This window comes from Podarcis pityusensis, assembly GCF_964106645.2.
Source record: "Podarcis pityusensis genome assembly, chromosome: 1".
NCBI lineage: Eukaryota > Metazoa > Chordata > Lepidosauria > Squamata > Lacertidae > Podarcis > Podarcis pityusensis.
In genome coordinates, this window is record NC_138028.1 from 92,384,263 (window position 1) to 92,410,511 (window position 26,249).

General features: G+C 42.6%; 1 protein-coding gene across 10 annotated transcripts in view; it reads right to left on the reverse strand.

The window, feature by feature from the left end:
- Positions 1-1,045: 1,045 nt before the first annotated feature.
- Positions 1,046-26,249, reverse strand: part of SEMA5B (semaphorin 5B) — a 355,160-nt gene continuing 329,956 nt past the window's right edge. For 9 of the 10 annotated variants that reach the window (XM_081006115.1, XM_081006112.1, XM_081006113.1 and 6 more), the window contains 7 exons: positions 25,640-25,865; positions 24,079-24,297; positions 22,994-23,164; positions 21,553-21,702; positions 20,379-20,423; positions 16,482-16,687; positions 1,046-6,047 (listed from right to left, as the gene is read on the reverse strand). In XM_081006115.1, coding sequence (XP_080862241.1) covers positions 5,892-6,047; positions 16,482-16,687; positions 20,379-20,423; positions 21,553-21,702; positions 22,994-23,164; positions 24,079-24,297; positions 25,640-25,865 — 1,173 coding nt within the window. In that variant the 3' untranslated portion in view covers positions 1,046-5,891. Of the gene's footprint in view, positions 6,048-6,484; positions 6,555-16,481; positions 16,688-20,378; positions 20,424-21,552; positions 21,703-22,993; positions 23,165-24,078; positions 24,298-25,639; positions 25,866-26,249 lie in introns of all 10 variants that reach the window. The other variant, XM_081006119.1, reaches the window with a different exon arrangement.

Here is a 26,249-nt window from a genome sequence, read left to right on the forward strand (position 1 = left end):
ATGTTTCTCCAGAAAATAGCTTGAGGTATCACCTGAATAGTTCAACTTAGAGATGACTCAAGGGTAAACTAGATGGGGCTGGTGTGTTTTTGTGGGAACGGGGCTTTAACCAGTTTACTCTTCCTGTAGTTTGGATCAAAATTGCACCTGTTACTTCCAGTGGGATGCAAGTTCTCTCTTGCACCAATGGGAGTTTTCTTCCCACGGGGAATAACTGACAACCAATTCAAGAGGGATAGTTTTAACATGTGATATTAAAAATAGTCTTGTGAGAGCTTAAAATTAAATTTTATTGTGTGAATAGGCTACTGTGCACTACAGCCTATTTTGTAGCTTGAGGACATTTCATATCTCTTAAAAAATCAGGAAGGTAACTTGAGTACCATTTATACCAGTCCCTCTCTCTACAGCCACTAATATATGTAGCTTTTTCTCTTTTCTTTCTGCCTCTCAACTCATTTTCAGCAAGTACAAAATGAAGTCCTGCAAAAAGAAATAGGGATGGCTAAATTTGGGATGCGCTGAATACTGAAAGTAAAGTTGGATGCGCCCAACAACCGCAAGGTCAGAAGTCACCCATTTTTTCTTAAATTCACTCTATAGCCCCTTAACACCATTACATTCAACCTGGAATAGTAGCCTAGAAGATGAAAGAGTATTTATTTACCTGTAGAAGAGCATCTACAATACCACCTAACCAAGTTGAAAGCAATTGATTTTTGCAGTACAGTAAACCTGCAACTTGTGTGGAGGTTACAGTCTGGGGATCGTGCCTGAAGCCAAAACCACATATACTCAAAACACATTGGGTTCAATGGTGGATGGGATGGTTAAAGTCATTTTCCCCAGAACCCTGCCCCCTTTCTAATTTTTTCCCCCAGGCATATATGTGCAAAAGTTAAAGTTGCAGGCTTACTGTAATACATAAATGAAACTGGAACTCAAGGAGCCCAGCTCATATCATTATTATTATTATTCCTACTTACAGCTTAGTTTTTCCTTACACACACCTCTATTGATAATTAAAAACAATAGGACCAATATACTAAGTCAATTTGGACTGTTTATTCATAAAGTATGAGCAAATACAAACATTGTTTACTTTGCCATTCTTAACAGGAATGGATTTTTTTGTGGGCTGGGAAGATGAACAGTTCTAGCTACAAAAGTCAACTCCTCAATTTTAACTGAACAACAAAATTCGTTCATCTATGAAAAGTTTTTGTTATTTTTTCTTTCGGGTTCCCCTTTGAAACCTATCCTCAAGTCCAAGTGCTGCTTTTATTATTCTAAATTTATTTTTAGACCATTCAGCAGTACATATACCATTTGTATGTGTTATAAATATATAAACATACACAGGATTTGAGTAAGGGGACTTTATGATGAACTTTACATTTTTATTTTGCTTGTGTAATAAAGTCCCACATTTGGTGTGACTAAATGGACCGAGTTAATTAGTTTGGTTGCTGGATATAATTTTTTCTTAACATTAGATTTTGTAATGCTAGAATGGGGGAGCAATCCTAAATTATACCCCCGCCCTGCAAAGGGATTCAAATCATACCCACTTCCTACACAGATCTTCATCTAAGTTCATTCTCTAAAAAAAAAATTAAAAAAAATAAGGCAGCAGGTACACATGTATCACTCATGTCCTAGGTGAGCTACTGCAAGAGATGAATAAACACTCAAATCACCTTTCCAATGCCATTACCTTATTATTCTCCAAAGGTTTACTTTTAACATAAAGAAGGTTCTCCCCCTTCTCTATTAGAATGTGCATATTATTGAAGAGCAGGGTGTTTTTAACTAGCTTTGCAGCAATAAAGTCAATGTATATTTGTTAAAATATAAATCCTCATCGTAAACCAAAAGGGCAGATTCGATTGCTGCACTACTAGTTTGGCAGAAGTGGCAAAACATCATCAGGTTCAAGAAACTGCATCACAACTGGTGCTGCCAGAAAGAGAAAGCAAATCTGTGTAGGGCTCCCATATAGTATGGTGATTAAGCTTTGCTGCTTTATCAGTCTAAACATTCTCTGTAGTCACATTATGGCAGTAGAGGACACTGGGATAAGCAGCAGGAAAGATGAGCAAATGTTACTCACTTAGATCAGCTCTTGCACTCTCCACACACTGGACTTGCCAAAGTCTGGCACACCTTCTATGATGTGTGCAGCTCCCTTGCTAGCAAGGTTTAGCCACATTCATTTTAACAATTTCCAGCAGCAGCAGCAGCAGCTCCACAGCTATGAAACGATAGATATGTCTTCTGCCCCTTTTCTGAGAGGGAGAGTTCTATGGCAGCTTGTAAGAAACTGCTGTATCACAATGCGTAAGAGCAGTGCAACTGTAGTGCTCATACTTCTTTCCTGCAAAAAGCTATTATTTTTTTCAAAAAGAGACAAAACACAAGGGTGATAGTTCCTCACATTTGAGTAACCACAGGTTATGATTCTGAAATCAAAAGCTAACATTTTCCTACCCAAATATGAAAAGCCATTTTCTTCCCTGCATCTGGAGAAAGTGAAGAGTTAGGACAACCTCCAAAATACGATTTGTAAAACAGGATTTGTAGTTGCTATTATTTAAACCTCCGTTCTAAAAGAATCTGAATCTGCTGTGTTCTTTGCTCTCTGTCCCACTCCTTGGGTTCAACATATCCCACTCAAAATGAAAGCCCTAGTTTCAAATCTGTTCAACTGAATCTTGTAGATGTTGCCTAAGCTTATAAAGGTGGTTAAAAAAGAAGTAAAACAAAAAGTGGATGAGAGATCCTTTGTAGCACTTGACCGTACAGAATTTGGGCACAGTCCTCACAGCATCTCGGGGGTTGCATGCAACTTGATGACACTTTAATGGCTGCCTCCTGCTACATAGAACTGGTTTAGGAAATCCCATGAGTCTCAAAAGAAACTTGCTGTGCAAAGTGCCCCACTAGATGTAAGAGAGCTGGGTTTCTTCCCCATGGCAAAAATGCATTGCTCCTCTGAAGGATATTCCCAAACATTTGCATATTCAGTTTCCACATCAAACACTGGGAGGGGGCTTTGTTTCCTTGCTGACTACGCCCTGCTGTCAAAAGCAACACTGCCAAAACAAATACATTTCCAGTGTGTACTACAACATCCATTATGACAACCCCAAGTGTAATAAATACCAGGTGTTTAGAAAACCCCTCTAGAGAATCAGACCGCTCTACTGTGGACATTATCAGCTGGGTGCCTGAAACACTAAATTAACTTAGGATGCAAGAATGTCACTATGCCCTATGTCATTAACCTGCCATGTGATAAGAAACTGCTCTTATTTTGCATTAGATGTTGCCCCTAAAGAATTGTACTGCCATGCAAACATTAACGGAATGTTAAAAAGCTCAGATGTTCTTTTCCACCCATTCACCCTACTTTCTGTTGAAATGGCATCTGCACACCCACGTTGCAATTGTCATTCATATTTTTGAAAGGGTATCATTCTTCACATTCAGATGCCTGGGAAGAATGAATTTGGAATATCCTAACTAAAAATATCCCTCCCCTAGCCTGCCCTGATTTCTGGCATTTGGAGAAAGAAAGATATGCTGCATAACCAGAATGGGAAAATATTCTATGTAATAAAATAAATTCTAGTCTTTATCTAACTGAAAAATAGATCTGGCTTATTTTATGGCAAAAAAAGAGTGAACGAAAGGTTTAATTCATTTGCATATATACCTTTTTAAGAACTGTTGCAAAATAAATTACAATTTTGCAGCACCCTCTGAAACAGTGACACTGATCCAGCCATTTCTTACACAATATAGAGGCTCAGATGGAGCTCAATTACGAGCAAGTGTCCCAATCATTTCGGTGAAAAACACAGGTCTGCATGTGCAGCAGCTTTCTTTTGTCAGGTGAATGGGATGTTCTGCACTCAAAAGAGCCTCGTGTGCAACAGAAACCCCAGAAGAGTCTGGATTAGAGTCTGTAGCAATTTGATCAAGTTCTCAGTCATGGGCACATGGAAGCAAACAGCAAAAACCAAAACAAAACCCCAGCAGGTTGCATATCTAAATCCCCCCAAAAATCTACAGCCCATGCATCCATCCAGACTACTTCAGCCATTGGTATACCATTCACAATTTAGGCACCAATGTTTTATGATATGTGGTTGCATAAGGTGTTGGCATCAGCACTGGATTGCTCTCCCTATTCAAACTAGCCATTTTGCATCATGAACACAGAGCCACTGACCGGTTTGCATGTCCTGCCTGTGTTAATGGTCTTGCCTGTGCCATCATTCAGATCCTATGTCCAAAATGTGTTTTAAAGGTGGCAACAGTAATGAGCACAGGTCTGGCTGCCAGACAGTGAACCTGAATCTAAAACAAACGGCTTGGACAAATGTCAAGCCAGCAACTGCAAATAGATATGGTCATTGCTGAAAGAAGATATGGAGGAGAATCCCCAAGCTCTGGAATTGTTCATCATTCATGCCGGGACTCTTATTACATGCTCTGCATTGTGGCAGTCTCCATCTCTTAGCACCAGGAGTTATGCTGAACAACAATGGCAAACTTGCTCACATTGCCAGACACACTGGGAATGTCCATTAAAGCGTGGTGTGCATTGGCTAGACATGAATGTCAGACAATCACCTGTCCAAAGACGACATGGCTTCTGCACTGGTCTAACACAATCACACATATACAAAGAATAACATTTCAAAACTGGACTGGATTATTATTATTTGAAAAGGCTACAGACCCCATTTTTTACCTTTACCGAAGCAGAATTACTTTTTCTTCTTCTTGCTCAGACACAGAAGGACACTGTCAACTGATGGTGCACATTGTACTCCCATGGAGAAGTACTAGCTGGAAGACACTGAAGGAATCTGCAGTAGGCTTTATGGGTTAGACTATGCTATGAAGACATTCTTCAGAGACAAACTGAACTCAAAACATTTTTTCCCCAAGTGAATAAAAAATTATAAAAAATAAAATCAGCATTAGCACAAAGCTTGGTGATTTCAACAAGGACAGCAAGGCCATCAATCTAGCAGCTCCTTAAGAGACTACCACAATCAAAGTTAAAAGAAAATAGTTGCCCCACCCCTTCCAAAATCAAGATATTCCATGGCTCTTGTTCCACTCATCATATTTTCCCCAGTGGGATAAATTCTCTTCTACCCAGAGCCCATGCTTCAAGCACCCAAACCTATACTTCAGGTAATGTCATCCTACATTTCCCTCAAAACTATGGCTGGAAATGTTTCAAAATACTAGTTTTGCGTGAAGTACCTTATCTTTGTTCTGTTTATCTCACTAGACTTTCTTTTCCATTGAAGGCTGCATATTATTTCAACGTGTCGCAGGAAATGGTGATGACACACTGATCAACCCCCAAACCTAAACACCAGAATCTTGAGCACAATGTTCGATAAGGCTTCTCTTGTGGATGGCATTCATACTACCATTAACCTGTAGGCTTACGAAGGACGCATCTCAGCGTGTTGAAGGCATTTGTCTTCCATGTCCACTGAGTTTCTGAAGCAGTGCTGGATAGCCAAGTACCATTCCACACAAAGTTAGCACATAATGGTTGGTTCTTGGACTGTCATGGCATCAGACACAAAGGCATCTCCAGCCATAAATATCCATAGCAGTATGTGATGTCTCTAGCTGAGGACTCCTCAAAAAATCTTAGGCAAGATGGTCCATTGTCCATAAGCAGTGGGTCCACTTAAGGAGATGTACTACTCAAAAGTAAGACCACTGATAAAAGAGAAAATAAAAGGCCCACTGTATAATATTTACATCTAGAGACTGGGCCAATATTTGGTCCATAAACTCAATTTAAAAAATAAAAATCATAAAGGAAGCGATCCAGTTCTTGGTGTCCATCATCAGCTGTTGGTAAAGGTCCTTCCAGGGGAGGCCTCAGGCCTGTAGTCATACTTATTCAGTGTACTGGGGTAATAGGTGGTTGTGTACACATTTGTTTGCTGCAAAGGATAGAAGTTGGTCCTGTCATCTGGTATTAAATTGTTCTTGTTAAGTGTCTGTGGGGGGGAAAACAGAGAAATTTATAGATACACTCATTTCCCTCCCTTGTCTAAAAAGCTCACATATTCCATTTTCTAATGCGATTTTATATTAGTACCTTCCCTCTTCTAAGGTGTCGCCTTAAGTATTTTGTAGCTCTCTACAGAGACCTCTCTGTGGATAGGGCCACGACTCCTCCTGGCTTTGCCAGTGTTTTGGGCAATCTGAGCCAAGCCACTACTGCAAACCAAGCTCTATGGGTTTCTCCAGATTTGCAGACATGGCTTTCCCATATTGGTGACATGATGTTTGATGGTCGTCACCACCATCTCCATCACCCGCCACTGTGCAACTGAGACTGGGGTCCCATCTACATGTTTCACTCCAGCTCCCTCCCAAGAGTAAACCAAAAGGGCATTTCTCTTTTGCTTTGGAAGAGCAGGTGCACATTTACCTGATCTCCATCTCCACTGGTAGATATCCAGGTTTGGACCCCCCGATATTAAGTGTGTCACTTCTGTAAGCTACAGTGTAAGTAACAAGGCATGGTCACATTTGAGGGGAAAAGGATGGCTGAAGAAAATTAACAACCAACAAAGTTACAAGTAGTTGTCAACAGCATGGAGAAAAAATGGAGGTGGGATGTAGGTGTCATTTTAATTACTGATGTTTAAATAAGGGATTTCTTATTCTCTCCTCCCCCTTCCTTTGCTGGGCATTTATTAATTAATTCCTTTTAATGGCACCACCATAAGCTGGTGTAAAAATTCGCTGTCATTCCAACATACCCTTTATCTTTTTCTAGCTCATGTTTAATCTATCTGCTGGACAGATATATTTTTCTGTGCCCGGAAAAAGAAGTCTGTCACGTTTGAACACATTCAGAAAAAGAAACAGTGAAAAACAGCATCTTTGCAAAGGATTAAACATACATAATTCCATAATCTTGATGTGGCTATTACAAATGAAACAGACAGTATCTTGCTCTCTTCTGACCTCAAGTATAGCTCTCGGTGATCTCTTAACCAGGTCACTGACCTGGTCAAAAACCACTTGAGCGCCAGCAAGTCTATAGCATCAGGTACAATTATCTTTCCTTATAAAGCACCCCCTGTCATGCTAGAACAGGGGTGGGCAGATTTCGTGCTTGCAGGAGAGACTGTGTGTTTTACTAGAACCCATGAACCGGAAGCAGCTGCAGAGGATGCATGTAGAATCGAGGAATTCTGAGCCCAAGGCATTTGTTTGCCAGCACTGAAAGTTCTTCACAAAGGTTTATTCCTGATGGCAACCCAGCCACAACCACCTGCAACAATGACACTCCTCCTTTCTTCATTTCAAGAGTATCATTTAGGAAGGGAGTTAATTTGGTTATTAAAGAACATCAGAAATTGGTGATCTTGAAATCACCCAGATCTACCAGTAGATACAGATCTACCTTCTGCCCACTGCTACACCAGACACAATGAAGCTTTTAGACAGGAGATGGAAAGTGGGTTAAACCCAAAAGTGCCTTTCTGTGTGAGAATGAGTCTTCTATGCATTGAAGGGCTGTTTTACACATTGATCTCTAAAGTGTTCCACAATAAAACAAACAAAAATCAAAGGTGTTTTTCCTGCACAGTCAGATGCATACGGACTGCCTCCAACTCTCCACAATATACAATAGAGACTATCATTCACTCAGCAGCCATGTGCTTGCATGATACTGACTGAGCATCCCACTTTTCCACTTCCATCCCTGCCACCTAAAGACCTTGCAAGCTACCTCACTGGTCATAACAACATCTACTGTATTTTTCCTGTGTAGTCAGTGGAGCGGACTCCCTCAGGTGGTTGTGGACTCTCCTTTACTGGAGGTTCTTAAGCAGAGGTTGGATGGCCACCTGTCTTGGATGCTTTAGTTGAGATTCCCACATTGAAAGGGGGTTGGACTAGGTGACTCCCAGGATCCTTTCCAACTCTACAATTCTATGATTGTACCACCTCTGGTCAAACAAGGGTTGGGGGGCTTTGAAGCCTTCCCATATGATACAAAACCCAGACTGGAATGAAAAGTGGGGAAAAGAGAGAAGATGAGGGAAGATGTAACAGTGGGGCCTATCAATTGTGTGTTTGTGTGTGATTGTGGGGAGCCTTATATCCCGCCTCAAGATAACAAAAGGGTCTGCACTACAAGTGGTCAAAGCCAAAGGCAGGTTTTGCTTGGAACGTCCCAACAACAGCAACACACTCCCGACTTTATACTGCAGCACAGCAGACAGCAAAGATTCAGAGCCAGTGAATGGCTGCTAATATTCCACATAAATTTGACAGAGGCAAACATTCAAACCCTTAAGTGGCAGCATCCACTGATCTTAAATAAGACGAATGTGACAAGCCTGCCAGGCTTGCTGCTGCTGCCGCCGCCACCATAAGCTAATGACACCTCTGTAAGATGCATCATTGCTCTGCCGGTGTAATCTTCACTGCATGAGAGCCACACCTCCCGAGCATGGCTGACTGCTCAATTTGACTCGACCCAATGAATTAAAGAGGGTCAGGGGAAGAGACTAATAGCTTTCAGCTAAGCTATACTGCTAAATCCTTTTTGTTCCTCCTCAGTAAGCCTCCTTGCTTTCTCTTCCTAGCAGGCATTATGTAAATCAAGCATCCCTTGAAGTGATATTTAGAGCTGCGGGATAATACAATAAAAATAATGCTGTTTCCCACCTGCAAACCATTCCCTTTCATATCAGACTCTGCCCACTGAAAACATGTGCTTTGCCACTCAAGCGGCAAACATTCTTAAATGCCGGAAGGTGGGGGGAAAGGCTTTGGTACACATGAAAATCATAAGAACCAAAATTTGCATTTCACTTTTTTTCCGGGGGAGGAGGAGGAGGAGGAGGGTTGAGGGGATGGAATAAATGATTTGCTAATCTAGCCAAGAGTCTCAATTTTAAAGCCACGCAGTGAAGAGATGGGTCTCAAGGAGAAACCGTTACTAACTTTCCAGACTGCTGCAATTCATCCAGCTTTTGACTGATGGCTAAACTGTAAATAAATTGATGCTGCAGCTTTAAACGATGTACAACAGAAGGGTCACTACAGGAAGGAGGTTCTTGCTGTGGCTGTATCACTGCTTCTGCCAGCCCACACATGGGAATCAAGGGTGAAGAAAGAAAACAGCCAGTAAAAGTGAAAGAGCAACCTATCAAATTAAAAGATAGGAGATTGTCATGTTGCGCTTTCCAAGGGATAGAAGGGTAAAAAAACTCCACAAGCCCATTTCTAGCCCAGCTGCAAAAACCTCCTGGGAAAGGAAAGGTGGCTCAAAGTCTTCTGTGCTATCTCTGCCTCCCTGGACCCCGCAAGTGTTATTTTCAGCAGCAGTAAAAATGACCATCCACAAGGGAACAAGACGTTGAGAAGTCAGGCAGTGCTTTGGAACATCACATCCCCCTTCTAGTTTTATTTCTCATTTCACAGCTGGAAGGTCCTCAGATTTTTTTTTAAGATTGCTGCTTCATCTGAAATTATTATTCTTCAGGGGATGGGAGGAGAGCAGAGCCTCTGTTTCCCGGTCTCCAGCACTGACATTTTCCCTACAGCATCTAGGTGTATATCTCTGGGTGGTTAATGAACCACATATCACACGATTCAATATCCCTTTCACCAAGGGTACTGCGCCAGACTGATGAAACTGGCTTTCTTTCTGTTGACAGAAGGAAGGCTATATTGTGGAAATCTCTCTGCAACCTGAAATAATTCCTGTAACTGGAAGTTACAAGGCTGTATTTTGCAAGTCCTCCCACACACACACACACACACACACACACACACTTCCTATTGTTTCATTCCCTCGTCACCAAGAGACACCCATTCATTGTGCCATGTCCAAGCACCAGTGGTTCTAGGCTCCAACCATCCCCTTTTATTGGTGTCTTTTTCTTCACTAACCCTGCCTGGCCCACAATCTACGACATTCCCTTTCCTTGCAGCCCTATATGACTGGGCCTGTTGCTCCTGATCTGCTTCCAAAGGACACCTCCCTCCTCCTGCCAAGCTCTCTTTTCTCTGGGTATGTGGCTGGCACTGGCAGCAGAGGCAAGGGCAGCAAAGGACAAGTCTCTTGTCTTGAACAGCTTGGGACCTGTATCTGAGTTTTGATCCAGTCTGGCCATTCATCTTTTGTTTACAAGTCTGATGTGATACCATAAATATTCTGTATAATTCTATATTCTCCTTGGTCCTCCCCCCCCCCCCCCCGATGTGCTGCACTGAGCTCAGCTGACGTTTACCATATTGTTCTCCACTCATGATCTAGCTCTCTTAAGACTAGCCACAAACTAGCTGTAAACCATTAACAAACCTTGGTTACAGCTCATGGATAGGCTTGAAAAAGTGCTGAACTATGAGTCGAGATTTGGATGACTGGGGAAGACTACAAGCTCCTCCCTAGGAGCTTGCTCATACTTGCTATGTTATGGTTTGGCTTAGCATGATGTGCCAACCAGGACTGTATTTCCCATGGTTGCTATATGGTATCCTCAGGTCCAGAGATGCTCTGGTTTGGTTTGCTGTGGAGCAAACAACAGAGGAGGACCATTGCCATTGTTTGGAGGCTTCCTGCTAACCACTGTTGGTAAGGAATTTTAGATTAGATGGACCCCCTATTCCTGATTGAGTAGGTCACATCTTAAGAAGATATGAAGCCACTTTATAATCTCACACAATGATCTAGTACAGTACTGTCTGCTCCAGCCTGCCCTTCCAGTAGCTGGAGACTCCCAACTCCCACCAGCCTCCCTTAGCACAGCCAGTGGTGAGAGTTACACTCCAAAACATCTGGAGAACACTAGGTTGGGGAAGGCTGGTTTACTCTGAATGGTTACAGCTCTATTACATCTTGGGCATAGGTCCCAGACCTGCAACCAAAAAATATTTTACGTCAAGATGCCATGTATTGAACCTGGAACATCTGCATGAGGGAGGAAAGGTGTTTGGTCAAGCTATCTTCTTGTTCATTTATATTTATTGCAGTTTGGGGGATTTTTAAACATTCTTTGTGCTTTTAGTGCAGAAATCCCAGATTCCTGCATGTGAAGCCTACTTGCATACTCAGCAGAATTAAATTTAGGAGAACCCTCACACATAATTTTGCCCTTGGGGCTGCATGGGGTGTGTGTCTTTTCCTCACTCAGCTGGTTGGCAACTTGTGAGTACTATGATCAGCCAATATATAGGCAGGACAGAAAATCCCCTTCCTCATATTATGGATCATTACAATCATGATTACCAGCAGACTGATAACCCTTGCTTGTGTGTATGGCCCTTTTGGAACTCTCACTTGGAAGCGCAGTATCTAAAACAGCAGGTGCTTAGGTTTTAATAGCGTGCGCTATTGCAGCCCAAACAACCTGGCTGAGCAGGGAATGGTGTAAGGAGCTGCAACCTAATGCATGATGTAAACAACTCCTATTACAATATGCATTCCTGCTGAACAGAACACAACACCATCAAAGGACTGTAGAAGCTATTGCTAATTAATGGAACATGAATGGCTGATTAGATGATTTGAAATATTCGCCCATAACCTTGGCTAAAAGATCTGACAGCAGAACCCAGAATATTCTGCACAAAGCAGGCAGGAGATATTCCGCCCCCCCCTCTCTGAATCATCAGTGTCTTGGCAGGTTATCATTGAAATGATCGATGGGTTACTCCCATCAACAGCATTTACATCTCATCCATATGTACTTGAATGCCCGAATCACCCTCATGCAGGTTCCACCTTGTCATTAGATCTTGCTTTCTTTGAAATATGTTGTGGTTAAAACACAGATGAAATATGCTGTGGCTAAAGCACAGCTTTTGAACAGGGAGGTTTGAAGAAACAAAAATAAAATACTAGAGATGGCTTTGGAAACCTCTGTATCATCATAGACCATTGATTGTTAACCCTCTGTGCCCCTTCCCACTATGTCAGAGGTGTTAGGGGTGCCCTGTCTGACCACCACTTTGGTTCATTTAGAATGGAAGGAATGGCAGAGCTCCGGGAAATTCTGCGTAACATTCCATCTCCCATTTTCTAACCTGTTGTGCCTTCCTGATTACTGTGTGAGACAACAACATCCTCGCTGTAAGTTGTGACAAACAACGCATTACAATTTTTGGCACATCAAGCACAGAACACGAGCTTTATCTTGCCTTGCTGGCAGGCGCTCACCTCACCAAACACAGCAGATTCCATTGTTCAAAACAGTGTCAGGTCTAAGTGTCAGGTCCACTTTGAAATCTCCCTGCCCCAACACTTGGTCATATCCATTTTGTAGACTTAAACAGACTTTACAGTCCCTCTTCCCTGAAAATTGTGCATCTGATGTGGGACGGGTGGTGGTGTGGGGGAAGAGATCTCTTATAAATCACAGCATGTTGACTAAACTACCATTTCCAGAATTCTCGGTCATGAAAGGTATAAAACCAATGTGACTTTGCCGTATAGATGGGGTCCTCTTCCTAATTGCCTTTTCACTCCTCTGTGTTTTTAAGAAAATCTCAATTGCCTCGAAGTCCAATGTGTGTCTGTCTCTGTGGTTTCTACCATGTGGTTCCCCTCTGTTAAATAAACCATTTCTTTCTCCTCCAAGGATCCACTTCTTCAGCAACTCCTTTGCTGAGCTTCACTTAGAATCAGAGAATTGTAGAGTTGGAAGGGACCACACTTAACTGCCCCTTTACTGCCCTCTGACTCTTCCTTAGCCCATTCTCTACTACCTATCTGTCAACTCCTTATGTCTCCACCCCACCTTATCTATCTAATGTACATGACAAAATTTGAGGTCAGGGATTCTTACCACTATGATGCTTCTGCATAGCACTGAATCAGATGCTTAAAGACCCCTTCCTATACAGGAATGACCTTACTGGGTTGGTGGGTGGAAGGGGATGAATGATTTCGGGACCAAGAAAATACCTCAAATTAATGAAACAATCAGAAACTTACAGTAGGATCCAGATTGTGTTTTCCTTTCTGTAAAGATCAATATTTATTTAATTAGCCAAAAGAATGGAAAGGGGCGGGAGAAAAGAGAAGCAGGGGAGGGGAAGAATCTAATTTGTGAGACATGATTTACCTTCTACAAGTTCATGCTGACTTGCACTTAACAAAAGTGCTTTCTTATTAACCCTCCTCCAACTTTCTGCCAATGCAATCTTCCAAAACTTTTCTTTTTTCTTTTTTTGCTTATATCAGGCAAAATAATTTTACAAGGAGCAAAGCATCTCTGAGTTGACTTTAAGAAAGAATGAGTATCTCCCTGCCCTTCACTATCTATATTGCAACTACACCCACAAATCAGGTGGGCTTCTTAGTGTGCAAAGACAATGGATGAACATAGACACATGTATTCAGGATTCATGAGAACTTCAAAGAGTCAAATTCCTGAGGCCTGGTTTATAAGGTGGAGAGTCACAAATAAGCAACTGAGCAAGTCCGGACATCAAGTTAAGTCTAGCATGCAAGCCCATAGAACAGGGCTGGTCCAACACATTTTGCTGCTTGAGCAGGAGGACAAATTTGGTGGTCCCCATTTCTACACAACAAAGCTGACTTGACTGGCAGCTGAATCTTATTTCAACACTGACAAGGCACCTGAGGGCAGCAGGCTCACTTGGAGAACACAAAGTGTAGTCTTCATGGCACACACAGCTAGGAAGCTGCCTTTAACAGAGTCAGACTATTGGTCCATGTAACAGTACTGTCGACACCATGGACAGCCAACATGGTGCCTTCCAGATGTTACCACGTTCACCATTTTAATGAAAAAAAAATAAGCAACAGGGGAGAGGGTAGGTAGGAGCTGTCTGGTTACATGGTTTGCACATACTGTTGGAATACCATGCTCTTCTGCTACATGGGCATATGGTCAAGCCCACAATGCTTGCCTTCAGTGCAAGTTGCCTAATGTAGGGGCCCTCCAGGTATTTTGGACTCCCAACAGAATGACCAATGTTCAGGGAATATAAGGAGTCTAGTGGTGCCATCCACCAACTGGAAGGCACCACATTACCTACCCTAGGTCTGCACGGACTGCCAGTAGCTCCACAGGATATAATCAGGGATATTCAAAGCTCTACCTTGAAATACTGCAGACTGAATCCAGGGCATTTCCTCGGAAACTATTTTTAGTACAGTTAGCGATCCTGTGTTAAAGAACTGTGACACACTAATTGTTCTGCATTCTTTAGCTTAGCCATAACATAAGCATCACTTACGTTAGAGAAGTTTTAGAAATGGGGAGCATGCAGTCATAAAATCTCCCATCCACACTCTGAAGGGGTACAGTCCTAGGGGGGTTGTACTATAGGATCCCTCTGAATTTGTTAGAGGAGACCTCTAAGTTTCCCTAACTAAGTAGACCTCAAGGTTTAAATTTCTTAGCTTCATGCATTTCATTTTTTGTGAAGAGAAAATTGCTGTTCATTGATTCCAGATCTTTTGACACATGCTTTCTCATCCACCAAGATCCACATCACCAAAAATGTGCATTGAACTATTTCTGGAACACAATTTTGTCCTAATATTAGGAGATTTAAGCTTCCCTTGAAAATTAACCATTTTCCTCAGAAAACAAGCAAGAAATTATGTGAGGAAGCAAAACGGACGATTCCTTACGTCTCAGAAAGAAATTGTCATTGATAAGGAAGGCCAACTTAGCCAGTGCAGCTCTGGAAATAATAAGGTCTTGTTATTTTTCCAGACATCTGTTGGACATGTAGCTTGTTAATCTAGACTTCAAAATAATTATTGATGCAACAGAGCTGGATTTAGGATTATCAAGGGTTAGTAACTGCCTGTGACACCACTGCCAATAAGGACAGGAGGAAACTCTCACTTGAGAGAAAGAGGCAGTTCAAATGCAGAGCTGACCTCTTCCACACAGGTGAAGAGTACATCTCTGTAGGCAAGGGAGCTCCATCAATGAACTGCTGCACACGGCCTGAGAGAAGTGGGTAGGCCTGGGTGATCTATCCCCATTTGTTTGTTGGCAGTTGGTAAATTTTTCATTTGGAATTTGGCAGCTGCAGGTCAGGTAAGCTGCTTCTGAAGAATTTAGCTAACAGGCTCCAAAAACAAACAGGTTGATAAGATGAAGGGTTGCTTCCGGTTGCCAAAACCTATATTTCAGCTCTGAAGGACATTTTTTAAAATTGTTTCGATGCAGTGGCACTAACTGAGAAATCCTTAAAAACGTTCTTGCTTTTTCTTTATCGCCAGGGCCATTTGGAAGCCTTACTTGCCAAGGAAGCTCCGAATCCAATGAGTGGTCTATTTGCAACCCGCTCCACTTTCTGTACCTGCTGCCTGTTTTTAAAACTATGAATAGCAATCTTTCTGCTCTTGCTCTCTGCAAGTTAATTAATTGCTTTTAAGAGGTATTTCCCCCTGCCTACAAGTTACTTTGTTGATTACAGATGCTGGGTGCTTTATTATGTGTTAATTACTACTGGGATACTTGCTAGCATGTCAGGTTCATTTCTTGATAACAGAAATGCCAGATTTCTATTGAAAAAAGAGGTTGCCAAGGCAACCAATACACTCTGGAGATAACTCTCTTTTGGATAGGCCTTCTAAGTAAGCAAAGAATGTGGTCAGAAAAAGGTGGTGTTTTATGTGGACATCATCATAACAATCTATGGCCTTTTAAACTGTGGGTGTGGGGGTTATTGCTTCGTTTCTTGTTATGTGTTTTTGTGTTTTTATACAGTAAACCGTCATGTGATCATTGGCTGAAGGGCTGTATGGAAATTCAATAAATAAAAAACAAGAACTGTACAAATGTAGCTATTATTTGATCCCTTCTAAGAAGCAACATGGGAGAAAATTTGGATGGGCCACGAGAGAGGATAGGAAAACAATATTATGTATGTAAAGATATATGCAAACATAGCAGAGCACAGCCCAATGGTTCCAAATCTAAATCCTGAACCTTCAGTAGGATGCTGGGCTTATCTCCACAATTTAAATACTGATACACCATGGCCCTTCAGAAACATGTGTTAGTAATGTTACCTAGCATATGTTTGCAATGAAGGTGATGAAGAAAGCAAGCTCACTCAATGATGGAGAAACAGGCTAGTCAACCACAGCAAGAAAACATCACTTAGTTTCAACCACTGCTCTTTGGATTGAGGCTTGAACCCAGCTACACAATCAGAAGAACCACGTGGTAAAGTTCCTGCTGTGCAGAACAATTTCAGTGCTTCCGCATAATTCCCTGCATGTCAAAAAGATGGCAAAGTTACCTACCCCACCTGTTTCAGCTGATCATGTAGCTCAGCTCTTAAGTGTGCTGGGAAAACTTGCTGAAGCAAACTGTACCAAACAAAGGTTATGAGCCACTAGGATGTGCTGCAAATGAATTCAGTGGTATAACATAGACCTTTGGGCAGATGAAGCCTCTTACCTTGAATTCCATAGGTGTGTATTTCTCATTCTTGGGAGTTGTGTTGCCTTTGTAATGGAGATGATTGGGAGTGGTGGGATGGATAACAGTTGACTCCTGAGATTGCCTCTGGCAACGCTGGCAGTACACATAGATAACAAAGGTTAAGAGGCTAGAACCAAAGAAGCAGGAGACCCCTGTGGCAATTAGGTGGATGAGGCTGAAACCTAGAGAAGAAAGTGTGGTAAGAGATGCTGTGGTTAGAGACATAAACAAGAACAAAAACACTTTCAACAACAATAAACCACTCAAGAGGGTGATTTTCTGTTTCCTAGGCATAAGGAAAATGTGTTTCTGAAAGAAGCCAGTGTCTTGCATGGTAACACCCACTAACAGACGCTTCCTTCCTTTGCTATCAAGTCTGCTCATCACAGTTCTGCTTCAGTGGCATCATACGCTGCTTTCTTAAAGCTATTCCTTTCTCCTCCAATTGATACTGAAACTAAACATTAAGCTGACAGGCAGAGAAATGAGGTATACAAACAATACACAGCAACAGGTTCCAAAGAATGTGCACGTCATGGAAACTGGGAGGTGGGTGGTAAACTCAGAATTTCTCAAATCAGAAGAAAGGAAGGCCTTCTGACCTACCTAAAATGCACAAGGAATGAAAAAGTGGAAGTGGCTGATAAGGTGTGGTAGGTCTAGGCTGATTCCCTATTTGAGGAGGTTCTTGGCAAAGTGCTCTTGGGTGGGCCCCTCCTCTGTCAGGGGATTTACCTGGCACTGGGTGACAGGGAGTAGTGGCAGGATTCTGAGCAGATACATCTAACTGCCATTAAAATTTCCACAATGCCCCAGAGTGTTAGGGACACAAATATGATTGCTAGGTGCTCAGAGTGCTCAGATGAAAAATATGTATTTTTAAAGGGGGCTTCAGCAGTAGCCATTTCGGGGCTCTGGAAGCCCAAGGATGCTGAGCGCTCATGCTAGCACTGAATGTAAGCCTGCAAAATGCTACCACCACTGAGAAGGAGGAGAGCTCATTGCTCTTTCTATGAGACCTCTGCTCAGGGCAGCCAAGGCAGGGGACCTGCTTGGCATTGCACAAGCCACCCCCTGGCTGCCTCCAATGTATGCTGGCTGCTAAGGATACAGGATTCCCCACCCTCCCACCCCAGCCTGGTTTTTTGGTCTCTGATCAGCTTCCGCTTCTCCAGCCATCTCTGAGAAGGAATTGCCATGCTGCCTTCTCTACTGAAAGCCTGCATGTGCTCTTGCTGATACTTTCTCCACTAGCCACAGAAAGGGAGGCTCCTGGGAGAAAAAACAGGATGCGGCAAGAACAAGGGATAACACTGAATATTGCCTGGCTTGGTTTCTTGGTGAGCAATGAAAGCAGAACCCCAGCTGCAAGCTGACACCACTGACGCAGGTACCCCGTAAAGATTTCAAAGAAGAAAGTTCCTAGTGCATAAAACATTCCCCAACACAAATAAGTAGACATATAGATTTCAAAACTCTTCCATTCCAGTGGGTTACCAAGGAGATGTTCTACTGAGAAAGAGGAATGCAAAGGAGTAAACAACAACAAAAGCCAGTGACAAATTCTAAGAATCATGAAATTGAAAAGTCACTTGAGGATAAGGTTTCCTAGGCCCTACTTTCAGCATCAATGTGACACTTTAACATGGCTTTTGCCAAGGTGAGTTGTAGTTGGTGAGGTGCTAAGAATTCTCTGGTGCTCTGGTACTGAGCAGCTGATTCCTCAAAACTATTCATCCTCAGTCCTGTCCCTTACAAGGTCTCTCTGCCTTTCAGCTGTGCCTCCATGGCACCTGGCTAAATATTTGAAAAACATGAGCATTCTATGAATCTGCAGGCTGATGCTTCTGGTTTTGCCCATAACTCAGATTCCCCCTTGTTTCACGTGTGAGAGGGCAGCAGGCTGAATTTCTAATGATTCTATCTTTGCCAGATATTCAGAGATGCTAAGGGATAAATAATATCCCCATGCATTATATAAACAAATAAGACTGCAATGGCAGAAGAGGGCAGTGAAAATATCAATACCAATGCATAATGATGAATATAAGGTTAATAAGGAGACCCTGAGCTGAGGCACACACCTGGCAGGAGGAATGGGGACACAAGAAAACCAACCGTGCTGCTAATGGAACTGGAGTCTTAATTCCGTTGCTTCCCCTGCAGTCACACACACTAGATGGGAAGGTCTGCCGATGGAGCATTTTGTCTTTTCTGTCATTGCTGTAATGCTTTTCGTACAGAGAGTGACTAATGCGCAGGCCAAGAGCTGTCCAAGCGGTTCGTCAGGAAAGCTGCTTACTTGTGGGAGCTGTTGTGCAAAACCACTGAAGCACCATGGTGCTTTTGGATGACCCAAAATCTGCTCCTGACAATTATATCTACTATAAATTTGGTGATCAGTTTCATGACGGCTGCAACAAAAGCTTAAATCACCCATTGGCATGGTATGCACAGTATGTTTATGGATTAATAAGTCAAGATCTGCAACGAGCTGCGGTAGGAGTGCAGGGAGCTCGTTTCCCTCTGCTTCAGTTATCTCCGCACAATTAGCTGAAAAAGCCAGAATTCTGCTCTTAACCATAGTTCCCTACTAAAACTGAACTTTCAAAGTACCAGAACAAGTGCCTTCTGTTAGCTAAGCTGCTATTTTTCTCCTATTCAGAAAGATGGTAGGTATCAAAAAGCACAATGCGAGAAGCAAGGAAGGTTGCTTTCTCTTCTGGCTCTTCAACAGACTCTGCTAGCTATCAAGCGACCTGCAGGAAATGCACAAAGAAAATGCAATTCCCTGAACTCTAAAGAAGTCAGATAAAATTAGTGGCATGGCAACTGCTTTTCCGGTAATCAAGGTTTTGCATTGGCTGTCTAATCCTGTTTCCAATGGCAAGATAGCCATCGATTTTGCATTGGGTTCATTCGTAGAGACAACTTAAGAATTCACTGCAGTCTTATTATACGAGCTACCCTGGTACAAACTCAGATTATTACACTGTGAACTACTGAAGCAATCCCCGTGCATTCATTTCTCCCCCTCTCTACCCTCGAAAACCCCTGGAGGTGGGAATTGAGATGTGGGAATGCTCTTACACAGAAAGGGAGGGAGATAGGTATGTGTTGTTGTGTATATGGTGTGTGTGTGTGTGTGTGTGTGAGAGAGAGAGAGAGAGAGAGAGAGAGAGAGAGGTTGAGAGATTTGGTATGCTCGTTTATGCTTGTGTGGGAGAGAGACAGTAGCAACCAAGGCTACTTTCACTTCAAAAGGTGGTTGGGTGCAAATCTCATCTTCCTGGGGGTGGCAAACACCATTCATAGACCTTTGTACATGGTAAATGAGAGACAAACACAGAAGCACCCACTACATTCAACAGTGCTCAAGAAGTTAAAACATTTGTACAATTAACAAGGGATGTGTCGGATACAACCTGCGAAACTTTGCCAGTCTTATCAAAATTATTTTTGCTTCCCCTTAAAAGCTTTGGAATTTTCTCCTGAACAGGAACCCGTATCAATGTTTTGCTTATAATGAAATTCAGTGACAACTCTACAATTAACTGAGCGCTCAGGAAAATGAGGAATCTCTCTTCATCTTTTCCAGTCCATTTAAAAAGGAGCTGCAGTGGAAAGGACTGTGATCTCCCTGGTAATTAATTATTCTGAGATGCTCCCTCCCCCAAATTAAATTCTTATACCAGAAAACTGAATCACAGATACTTTCTCCCCTCCCTTCCTCCCCTCAGACAATCGGACTCCAGTGGAATTAAGGCTATCAACGGGATGTGCACTGCACAGATTAATGGTTGGGTTGATGCTTCCCAGAAAAGAGGAGTCATGTTAAGATAAAAATAAGATCTATAGTTAGCTGTACTCTACCTCCACAGTTCGTGCTCTCGTCAATGCTTGAGGCTGGCAGGATTACTAAACAAAGAGAAAAACAGTGGGGAGAAAAATGTCATTTTTGTCATCTGCGACATTGTGCAGGCAATTAAAATCCCTTTGCTCAATGCAAGGCAAGTTAATCTCTGCAGCAAATGGAGGGCCTCCCAGAGGTTTGGCAAAAAACACAGAATGTAATATAGTGAAAAAAAGTTTTAAAAAGAGCATACTCTCTATTGCATGAGAAAATTGTCTGGATTGCAAACTATCCAAATACAACACAATAAGCGTCCTTAGAACTGTTTAATTCTGGCAAGAACTGTGCAAATTACAGAAATATAGAGATATAAAAAAAGACTCAAATGAGGCATTTAAGTTGTGCTCATAAAATACCTGAATAAATGTGAATACCGTATGATCCAATTGAAAAATATTTTGACCAATGTATGACACAGACAGACGACCTTGCTATCTAAGGATGTTTGTATAGCGTAGTTTATTCTGAGAACTTATTCTATAAATGATCAGTTACCTTGAATTACGTCCATCAGATATAGTGAGGACACTGGTTTAGATGGCCTTTTAACGTGTTAGACAAATGTATGGTTTTTCAGGAACTGAACAGAACCTGCATGTTCATATATCTCTAGATACCAAATAATGAGCAGAGGTGTCATACTCTTTCCTTTCTCATGGGCCTCCTAGGAACATCTGTCTGTCCTCTGCTGGAAGCAGCATGCTGGTTCTAATTTTATCCAATCCAGCACAACTTGCCTCGTGCATTTAATTTCTGTTTGTGGTGCAGAATACAAAACTCCCTGATTATATAAGATTTATTAGTCACAGAATCCTTCCCATCCCTAGATGGAGGTTAGCTATAATTCTAAACAGTCTACAACTACACCAAAGTTGCTGCCATTTCATTTCCACACATGGGATCCTAAAAATCCTCCTGAATCTCTTTCCTTCTGCAGGATGCCTTCTCTTTGCATAACTGAACTAATGGAATACTAGGCAGCATTCAATATACTCACTGCCTTACAAAACACAATCCTATCAATATTAAAAGTGGCAATCAGTTCTTTTCAGTAAGGCATCCATCTCAGCAATTAGTGGAGCCCTCTAAACCGAGCCCTTTCCTTGCTCATTTAGCATGCAAAGTTGCACCCACCTGGGATCTCATTGTACAAGCAGTCCTGGTATTGTGTGCTGTTCCCAGCACATTGGGAAGATCCTGGATTGTGGATTTCACAGTAACGACTACGATACTGGATCCCATCTTCGTTACACAAGCTCCATTCAGACCATTCGGACCAGCCTCCTTAAGAATGAGAGATAAGACTTAAGCCAAGAAAAAAACATGAGGGATAAGCAAAGGACAAAAGGTCACATAGTTTTTGAATATGGAAACCCAACTGAGCATTTAGAAATAATGTCAAATACCCATGAACAGGGGAAGTCTGTTTTGAGAAGCATAAAGTAGACTGGAAAATGACAAAACTAGTTGTCTAGTTCTGTGATTCAGAACTTGGAAAAATGCTCTGCAACTGTCTTCTCAGCCGAGCTATTGTTTGGGAACAGACAGACAGGTGAAACTCGAAAAATCAGAATATCGTGGAAAAGTTCATTTATTTCAGTAATTCAACTTAAAAGGTGAAACTAATTTCCAAATGAGATGCAGAAGTTGCTCTCATCAGAAAAGAGGACTTGGGACCACTGAGCAACAGACCAGTTTTTTTTTTCTTTAGCCCAGGTAAAACGCTTCTGACGTTGTTTCTTGTTCAGGAGCGGCTTGACAAGAGGAATACGACATTTGGAGTCCATCTCCAGGATCCGTCTGTGTGTGGTGGCTCTTGATGCACCAACTCCAGCCTCAGTCCACTCCTTGTGAAAGTCCCCAACACGTTTGAATGGTCTTTTCCTGACAATCCTCTCCAGGCTGCGGTCATCCCTGCTGCTTGTGCACCTTTTTTTCCACACTTTCCCCTTCCGCATAACTTTCCATTAATGTGCTTCGATACAGCACTTTGGGAACATCCAACTTCTTCTGCAATTACCTTTTGAGGTTTTCCCTCCTTATGGAGGGTCTCAATGATGGCTTTCTGCACAACTGTCAGGTCAGCAGCCTTTCCCATGATTGTGCTTCCTACTGAACCAGACTGAGAGACCATTTAAAGGCTCAGGAACCCATTGCAGGTGTTACGGATTGAATAGCTACTGCACCTTTTCTGAGCTTGTTAATTTGGGGTTTTCATCAGCTGTACTCCATAATCATCACAATTATAACAAATAAAGGCTTGACATATCTCGCTCTGCATGTCATGAGTCTATCTCATATATAAGTTTCACCTTTTAAGTTGAATTACTGAAATAAATGAACTTTTCCACAATATTCTAGTTTTTCGAGTTTCACCTGTATCTATCTATCTATCTATCTATCTATCTATCTATCTATCTATCTCTATTTATTAATTTATTTCAAAATTACATTTGAAGTACAACAGAAGAATTACATCAGTCCTGAAATCTCAAATGCATTATGAAAACATATTTTTAAAAGAACATAAATACAAAAATGATGGCATTATACAGAATAACAACAACAGGGCTACCTTCACACAAGTGTGTGTTGCACAGTGCTTCCTCAGTGTGCAGTCCAATGCAGATATCCTCCCCATTAGAGGGCGCTGGGTTGGTGCAGGTTCGGGTGCGCTGGTAGTGCCCTCCTCCACAAGTTGCTGAGCACTGAGACCAAGGAGTCCAGCAGGACCACGAACCTTTCACTAAGGATCATTCAAAATAAAACAATACAAAGATGCAGGCATACTTTTCACCCATCTGTTAATCCCATCACAATAAAAAAACCCCAAATCATTATTTCAAGGAGAAGAAAGCTATGGAGAAGCTACCACACTAGATGAATAGCATCCTGACTATTTGCCTACAAATACTTTTCCTCACTGTTGGTTTCTTTCTCTGCCAAAATGATTTAAGTTAGTTCATTGCATTTCTGGCCCCTCCAAGCACATAGTTCTGAAAAAGGAGGGAAGGAATGGCTATGATTATAATGCAAAAGTAATGACTATTCTCACACATGCACATTTTTTGCAATATCCAAACAATGTCATTGGCATCAAAAAGCCAGAACACATTCCCCCCACATTTAATCTGGATTTACCTTTCTGAGAAAAATCTGATACATTAAAAAAACCACCTTTTGCCAACAATATATTTGTGATATCTGAATGGCTCTCGCTTTACTAAGGGAGCAGAAGGTTCTAATGTTTTTGCAGCAATGAGATTTGGTTGCACCCTCTCTGCGTGCAATCCAAACTTTCTTTGCTTTTTGAGGGCTGAGCTTACAGCTACGTATGTTAAATGCCTTGTGCAGAAGTGCCAGCTCTAACATCAGGAACAATCATGCCATGCAGCAGGGTGAAGTGGTCAGCATTAGATGGCATCATGAGGCATGAATTGGTGTGTGAATGGTGCAGCGAGACTTTTCCACAATGTTGGCCCTAGCAGGGGAAAAGGGGACCATATGTTGGCTCTGCTTCGGGCAGGAAAATGTCTTGGGCCAGCACAGGCAAACATGCCCTACGATGGCAGGGTGAAGAGTAATGGAAGAACTTCATAGCACACTTCTTGAGCATGCTACTCGCACTGAACAAAAGCAGGGAATGGTTACAGTATTTACCTGGACAGGGAAGTGGGTTGCAGTCCTGATATTCCACTGCAGATCCTATGCAAGGTAGGCCACCGTTTTTTGGTTCTGGATTGGTGCATGTTCGCTTCCTGGTTCTGAAGCCGAGCTCACAGTCTCGAGAGCAAGATGACCACCCTCCCCAAAAGGACCACCCACCATTGATAATCCGAATAGAGGTCTTGCCGCTTTTCAGAAGGTCATCAACTAAAGCTGGGGGGGGGGGCAGTGGGGGGGGAGAAAGAAAAATATAGGCATTAAACACATGGAAACCCCCAGCTTTCTTCCCAACCTTGCAGCAGCAGAAGTGGGCAAGGAGTGTTCAGACAGTTGCATGGTGAACTGTTTTTCCTTCCCAGCTTCAAGGCTAAGAGGAAGGCTGGAAGACTTTTGACTACTGTGTTGCCTAGAGCATCTTAGCCATACAAGGTCACACTGGCTCTCTCTCTCTCTTTCCTTCTCTCCAGTAGGAGAGGTGAACAGCCAAGGCTTCAGGAGCACCCCAGTCACATGGGCACACTGGCAAGATTCCCTCCCCTGCAGGCGATCATGGCAAATATAGGTTACATTCATCACATAGCAAAGAAAAGAAACTGTGGTGCAGTAAATGAAATGAAGCTGCTTAGCCCCACTCATGCCAACATGTGAGTGGTGCTAATGGTGCAGACACCATGCAATGGTGGTGGGCTGGATGAGGGCCAATGCACTGAGCTTGAATCCTGGCAAGATGCAGGCCCTGTGGGCGAATAGTTATTGTATCCAAGAAATTGGCCAATTACCTGCCCTGGATGGGCTTGCACTCTCTCAGAAGGAGCAAGTAAGCAGTCTAGGGAAGACCCAGGTTTCCCACTGGAGGACCTGTGGCTAGGAGCACTTTTTCAGCTTCAGCTAGTGTGACATCGGTTCCTGGACCAGGATAGCCTGATCACAGTACTTCAGGCACTTCTGATTGGATTACTGCCATGCAGGTGGATCTTCCCTTGTGTTTGGCCCAGGAACTGCAACTACTGCAGGATGACTGCTGGCAGGAGAGAGAGACCCTGCTGAGGGATGAGCTGCCAATTTGTTACTGAGTGCGCTACCGTTAATATATAAAGCTTTGAACACCTTGGGACCAGTTTGCTTGCCCCATATATACCCACTTGACTGCTTCAATCCATGGCACCCCAATTATCTGAAATACCCCCACATTTGTGCTCTCAACCACACAGTCCTATCATGCGCTCCTATAGTGTGCAATCACAGCAAGCTGAAGTGACTCCTATACTGCTTGATGTGTGAAGGGCATCTTAATAAACACAGAAATTAAGATTATGCACCTCCAGCAACACAGTGTTTGCAGGTGTGTGAAAAGCTCCCAAGCAAATTCCCTAATGCTCATCCATCCTGACAGAGTATATACTGTCTCAATCTGCTGGCTTTGATTTGCTCTGTTGCTATCAACATAGATCAGCATTTATCCAACCCTACGCTTCAGCTGCCCACAACCTCCAGCATGAATAATAAGAAGCTTAGCTTGGCGCTCGTTATAATCTTGCAATCTGGCAGGACGTACAATCAGTGTCGCAAACAGCTGAGCCGTCATTGGGGCAGAACCGACTCTCTGTCTTCTTCCTGCCAAACTGGAGGTCATGAGGGTCAGCAAGCTGAGCGCGGCAGGTGTAGCGGAAACGCTGTTCTTGACGAGCACCACTCTGAGTGATGTTGGTGGGCATCCATGGAGTCCAAGGTGTGTTTCTTCGGACCTCTGGGCAGGCCTCTGGGCTGCAGGTTTTATACTCCTACAGAAATAGGAGAAAATGGGCGAAGGACCCAATTATTAGCATTTACTTGAGGGTTTGCAGCTTTACCAATGCACTTGGGGGGCAATGACATTTAAGGAACAATAAGATAAACCCCCGAATATTTGACTCAAAATCATAAAACCAATGAAGCAGTAATAAAGCTCAGAAGGTGTATAAATCAAGGTCTGGTATTGCTTCCAGTTCTTTAACAGAATACAATGCTGAGGTGACAGGCCTACGCATGTGTTACATAAAGTGCCCATACTCATGCATGCAAACGAATTCCATAGACAAAGGCCTGGTTGGAGGCGTTTCCATGCGCTCTGGCTTCCATCACGGTGTCCTGTTGCGCCAGAAGCGGCTTAGTCATGCTGGCCACAT